This window comes from Sceloporus undulatus, chromosome 6 (genome assembly GCF_019175285.1).
Source record: "Sceloporus undulatus isolate JIND9_A2432 ecotype Alabama chromosome 6, SceUnd_v1.1, whole genome shotgun sequence".
Lineage (NCBI taxonomy): Eukaryota > Metazoa > Chordata > Lepidosauria > Squamata > Phrynosomatidae > Sceloporus > Sceloporus undulatus.
The window spans coordinates 116,017,603-116,024,258 of NC_056527.1; the positions used below are offsets into that span (position 1 = coordinate 116,017,603).

At 42.1% G+C, this 6,656-nt stretch overlaps 1 protein-coding gene across 1 annotated transcript in view; it reads left to right on the plus strand.

Moving 5' to 3' along the window:
- The first annotated feature begins 5,919 nt into the window (after positions 1–5,919).
- The window catches only part of LOC121935497 (hydroperoxide isomerase ALOXE3-like), a 24,911-nt gene continuing 24,174 nt past the window's right edge, over positions 5,920–6,656 (plus strand). Inside the window, exon 1 of the mRNA XM_042477085.1 lies at positions 5,920–6,298. Within this exon, the coding sequence (XP_042333019.1) occupies positions 6,152–6,298 (147 nt within the window). The 5' untranslated portion in view covers positions 5,920–6,151. The remainder of the gene's footprint in view (positions 6,299–6,656) is intronic.

Here is a 6,656-nt window from a genome sequence, read left to right on the forward strand (position 1 = left end):
AAGGTGAACTACTGAGATGGATGGATTTTTAATATTAAAATCCCCACTATAGATTTATAGAATGGTTGTGCTATAGATATAGAAATGAGCTTTCCGGAGTCAAGGTTGTGTGTGTGCGAGAGAGAAAATGCTGAACAGGATTTGCAGTGAAATGTTCAGAGAACAAGTTGACCTTTGCAAGCATCAAGGCAACTAGCTTGCTTTGAAAGCCAAAACAATTAAGAAGAGCATCCTTGGATAAGGGAAATAACACAAAAGTGATAAGAGTGATGGGATATTCCAAATGAGTCCAAATGTATTTTAATATATTCACAATTCTGTATCCTGATTGTAAGAAAGTTTTTGTACGTTTGCATTTTGAACCAGCCAATAGAATACATTGTTAAGGACCTCTTTGTTTGAATTCCTATACGAACAGCCATTTTCTTTGGTTTTGTGGCCTCGGTATTTGGAAACTGTGGCCTGTTACAGACTGCCAAAATAAAGCTGCTTCGGGTCTCTTTGGAGGTATGCTGTTTAAATAATGCATGGATCCTAAGAATCCGGAAGCTGCACCAAAGCTGCCTTCCAGTGCTTAGGAATGGAGTGTGGCTTTGGCGCAACCTCCGGACTCTTAGGACCCATGTGCATCATTTAAATAGCATACCTCCAAAGAGACCCGAAGCAGCTTTATTTTGGCAGTCTGTAACAGACCTGTATTTCCATGGAGGACTTGCCGGCATTAAAGAAATTTGGATTCTCAGCCTTCTGAGTCCTGTTGTTTTTTCTGCTCTGTCAAGCCAGTGGACTTAGTGAGAGAAAGTCCAGGCTTTAAGAATCCCAGAACACCACAAGTGGGTTATTTCATTTTATTTTGCAGCAAGAAAATGCGATCAAGGCAAATGTAATGTGAACCATGCTCCGTTGCCAAACCAATCCATCAATTTAGATTGCAAAGCGATTTATTTGTAAATGGGAATGCGGCCTACATTTAGATTTTAGCAAGTAGGTTCAAACTTCATCTGCCTTTTATTTCCTCCCTGGCTACCTCTTGGGGCAATTATCTTGTTCAGGACAGATCCAAGACATTTTGCTGCCTGAGGCACAGTTTCTGGTGTTTCCAGAGCCAGGATCAAAGTGTGTAGTTCCTTAAGACGATGGAGTGATTTGGCCCCTGGAACAGAAATGGCAGTAGAAATAGTACTGTTTAAAAAGCAATGGAGGAGTTTTGTGATCTGTTTGACTATGGAATAGGCTGCTTAAGAAGACTGCTGAGTTCTCTCTCCTCGGAGGTTTGGAAACATAGGCTGGAGAGCCATTTGTTGGGGACAGGGATTTCCTAGAGGGTTGGACTTCTGGTTCCCTTCCAACTATGATTCTACGAATTCAATGTTCTTTCATGACACTGGAGTTTATCACACGAAGGTGATTGGGAGTTTATCTCATGAATATCCCAGAAAAATCATGTAATTATGCGAAACAATTTCAATTGGGTCGTACAACACCCACCATTAAAGTAGTCACAAAGATGCATTAATGCACATCTTTGTACTTTCAGGATTTCAGTGACAATGCAATTCTGATATTACTTTATTTGCACAATTGCATGTGATTATCAGTCATGCAATTACTCGCCTTTTCCACTTTATTTGCAGGATGCTTTAAATGCGGTTTAATCTCTCTGTAATGCCAAAATCAGCTCCAGTGGGATAAACTCCATACAGACACTGATCTGGTCCCCCTGATTGTCAGGGCCTAAGAGTCCCCCAGAAATAATCCCCAGCTGGTCCTGCCAGCTAGGGGATTCTGGGAGTTACAGTCCAGAAGAATGACCTTCCCAAGCTCTGGGAATAAGAAGAAAGAAGCTGTGGACAATAAAAACACAGGAAGGGCAGACTTGTAAGATAGGAATGCCTGGAACCACCCTAAGCATTGGGTAAATGAGGGAGGGAAATTGCATGCGAAAAGCTTCATCGAGTAACATCTGTTTTCTGGCCTCTAGTTCAATGGGGAACGGAAACCTTTCCAGACACGGCCTGCTTCCTCAGCCCAGAGATCTGCATCCACAACCTTTGTACAACCTCACATCTCTGGGGCTGTTGTCGATTTGTCTTCAGAGCTTCAAGTGTGTATTTGGTAGTCAGACTTTTCTGCATGAAAATGCTGTTTCCCTGGACTTTTGCTGAGACCACCAAAGGCAGAAGATGAAGTTTGTCAGCATAGACAACTGCAATGGTTGCAGGGGCTGTGAGGATTGTCCAAAACAGAAACCTAGTCCAGCAATCCTTGTTTTTGTTTTTTTAAAGAAAATTGGTATTATTTGTTATTTAAATAATACTGGGAGGGCCTGAAATCTGTTTAAATGGTGATGTGCCTTTCTCGGAGGCTCTGGATAGTGAAGGGAGGATGCATGGTTTGATTCTCTAGGGGACTTTTATGCCAATGTGCTTGGCTTAGTCTAATGAGAAGAACTGGGAGATAAAAAGAACTTTAAATATTGGTCAATAAGGTCGAAATGTGCTTGGCCTTTGTTTTCCTGATGGCTTTTGAAGATCCATGGTCACCAAATGTTCCTCCAATTGTGGATTCATGCTCAACAGACCTTATACCTGTTGCTGCAGGACTGCTTGGACAATGTGTTTTTATAGATATGGATTAATGATTATCTGACATATTCCTTATAACTTTGTAAGATTTCTTTATTGCATATATCTTCATTTCCCGACTCTCTCTTTGTTTGATTGTGAATGGTTTTGAGAGTCATGTCCTATGTTCATTTCTCATTTCTTGTTCTCTTCTAGAGGCTTTCCAGAAAAGAAACCCACTCCTTTTATGGGGATCTGAAAAAAAGGACAATTCAGGGAATCTAGAGGATTCAAGGGTCACACGAAAAAGGGGCACATTTTGCCCACCCCAATCTATGTCGATTTTATCGATCTCTCAGGGAACATCTGCTTCTCATACACTGGATGACAAAAGGAAAATGATCTCATTGTTTTAATGCTAATTTCTCATCTCCCATTTAAGTCCAAAAAATTAAGAAATAAATATTTAAGAATATTCCTTAACAGTCTGTGTAGCACATAACAATATTTTGAAATCTCTTCGTCAAAACGACTAAGGCAGCTGAAGGAAAAATGAGAGATAGGGAAGGAAGAATCCAAAAAGAGGGGAGAAAAACTTTAACAATAAAAGGAGGAGGGGAAAAAGAAACTTTCTTTTACTATAATTGAGCTGATCTTTTTAAACAGGCCCTTGAAAATGACATGTTTAAACCTGCCTTTTGGTTGCATTAACTAAGAAACTGTTTTGAATTGGAAGGTGGGAATTATACATCCAGCTGAATGCTGTTGGACTGTATGTCCCAGTATTTATTTCGCCTGGTCATGCTGCCTTGGGGATGCTGGAAGTTCCACTCCAACCACATCTGGAAAGTCCCCACATTTGTCAAATGCATTTAGAATGGGGAATGGATGTAATGTCACCAAAGTAGAAGCAAATGGCTGCACTACCCTCCAGCGCCTCTAGATGGTGCCATTGCCCCGTCTATGTATTTGGGTTGTGCTTTGGGTTCTTGCAACTTGCTTTAAAGTTGGGGTTCCATTGAAAACATGGAAAGTAAAGGAATTTGGGGAAAGTCATGGCAGAGTCAGGACATTTAGTTGATAAAGCTCTATCAGTCTAAGGAGGAAATACATACAGCTGAATACAAATCATATGGAGCCAATACACTATGCTGGCTCTTATTTGTGAAATAGTACAGTATACTTTCTCTTTTGTGAGATATTTTTTGCCTTCACTGTCAGGGAAGGGTGTCCCACCAAACTACACATCCCCAAATTCAATTGAGGCATGGCAGTTAAAGTGGTGTCCTACTCCCGTATTTCTGCAGGCCACAGATGAAGTTGCCCAGGACTATCACAGACTCTGAGATTTGAATGTTAAAGCCTGAGTCCGTGGGGTGACCCCTTGTGATGTCATAGGAGGCGGGGTTTAGTGATGTTCCAAAAGGGACTACTTCCACATCTTACCTTAAGCATCAGCCACAGAATACCTTTTCAAATAATAATTTAAAAAAAAGGTCAAGGTTGCATCCGGACTGCAGAAATAATCCAGTTTCACGCCACTGTAACTGGCTCCATCCTACAGAAGCCTGTGATTTGTAGTTTGGTGAGGCACCAGCACTCTTTGGCAGAGAAGGCTAGCAACCTTATAAAGCTACAAATCCCAGGATTCTATAGGATAAAGCTACAGCACTTAAGTGGTGTTGACCAGCATTATTTCTACAGTATAGATGCAGCCCAGTGGGTTCAAATTGTATGAAAAGAGATCCCACCTAAACATTAGGGGGGAAAGACCTGTTTGACTGTAGCCAAGGGTCCGTTTAGGGGAATTTTATTATTATTGTTATTAGCTCAAATATTGCAAGAGGAGGGCCTGCTACGACGGCCCTTGCAGAATCGTCTCCCGTTGTGTATACGGAGTAGACCAGGGGATTCCAATAAATAGAGCTGAGACAGACTTCTAGAATTAATAACCAATTTATTTATAAGGGGAAAAACACATACAGTTCACTAGCATACCCACACACATACAAGGCTCAGGAAAAGCAGGGGTTAGCATGGAATAGGATTTTAGGCATCACTGGGGTGATATGTACCAGAATGTAGACTCCCTCCAGGAATCCAAATGGAATATGATGAGGATGGCATGAGGCTCAGCTATGGAATGACTGGCCAGGAGTCAGAAGCCAGGAGCCAGGGCAGGGATCAAGGGGACAGAGCTTCCCCCTGAAATCCAGACTGGCCCAGGGAACTGGCAAATCTGATGATATTTATAGGCAAAATCTTGCTTCTGGCAAAGGTGCTTGATGGTGAGAACGTCCTTGTCTGATTGTCTTAGTGGTCTTAAGCTGCTCAGACAACAGACCCTGGGGAGGGGGTAAGAGCCTCAGGCAAGGCAAATATTTGCTCTTCCTGGTCCTATGATAATCCTTTTATGCGACTCCTTAGATATGATGATGTGGGTGCCCCTCAGGGGTGTGTGTACATGTCTTCATGCCTTGCTGGCAATGGTGGACAGGCTATTAGAGTTCATCTAGGGGTCATTCAAGGGTTATCATTTATACCAAAATTTATATGGAGCAGCATGGGTAACATGACATTGGAACAGAGTCTGTCATAGGGCTCCGGTCTGGTGCCACAACAAACTACAATCCCCAGCGTTCCTTAACACTGAGCCATGCCAGTTAAAGTGGTGTCAAACTGGATTATTTCTGTGGCTGGCTTCTCCAGAGAATGCTGGCATGGAATAGAGTAAGGTGTGTGTATATCTATCTATCTATTTATCTATCTATCTATCCACACTATGTGACTCTGCATAGGGAGGAGTATATATATATATAGACGCTGTGTGTGTGTGTGTGTGTGTGCGTGTGTGTGTATACACATACCCTACTCTCTTCCACGCCAGCATTCTCTGAAGATGCCAGCCACAGATGCTGGCGAAACATCAGGAATAAACTCTTCTAGAACATGGCCACATAGCCAGAAAAACCCACAAAAACTATAGATGCTGGCCATGAAAGCCTTCGACTTCACATCGGGTTATTTCTATTTATTTCTATAAATTATTTCTGCAGTGCAGCTGCAGCTGCATTGGCAAACCAATGAGGAAAATGCCCCTTTCAAGGTAACACTCTCACCCTGAGATTCCTCCCCTGGTGCCTGAGGGCAACTGGAGCACAAAGAGCCAGGCTCAGAGGCTCAGGAGCCTCAAGAGTGGCACATTTTGCTTCCTTCGGATATACACAGAATGTTTTATACAACCGTGCAGCAGTCACAAAAGCCCTTCAGTCCAAGGAGTTGCACAAGAGAAGTAAAGACACGTGCTTTTAGCATCAGCAGCAAAGGCAGGAGTTGCCCAACCAGGAGTTCGCACTGGTCCCAGCCGCACCCATCCCATTGCAGAACAACTGCCACCTCCAGCTTGAAACACACCAGATTCAAACTGGGCCGGAGAAGGTGGTGCTGAGCATTGCCACCCTCGGGGAAGACAACCGAAGCTGTTCAGACCTGCCTTGCAACACTCGGCGTCGCACAAATCCTACCTGGCGATCTGAGCACCTTCTCTCTCTGTCTCCTTTTTCTCTTTCCTCCTCCTTCTCTTCCTAATGGCCACTTACAAGGTCCAGGTGGCCACTGGCGACTACATGCTGGCCGGCACCTATAGCAGCATCTCCATCACTTTGGTTGGGACCCAAGGAGAAAGCACCAAGCATCGCCTGGACAACCTGGGAAAGGATTTCGTACGGGGGGCAGTGAGTGCTACCTTCTTTTTCTTTTCCTTTTTAAAAACAATATACTTTTTATTACCGTAACACCAAACAAAGACACCTACAAGCTATAAGCAACATTTCAACAAACGTTAAAATGCAAGCATTATTCACATTGTAATTAATTTACATTTTACTGTTTGAAAGTTAACATGTATTAATATGTATTATATTTAATTATTTGCGTAGAAATTATGCCACAGGCAGGCTTATTTTATCTATTTCATCTATTTTAATTGATTGTATGTACAGCACTGTGTAAATTTACAGTGCTATATAAATAAAAGTTAATAATAATAATAATAATAATAATAATAATAATAATAATAATAATAATAATAAT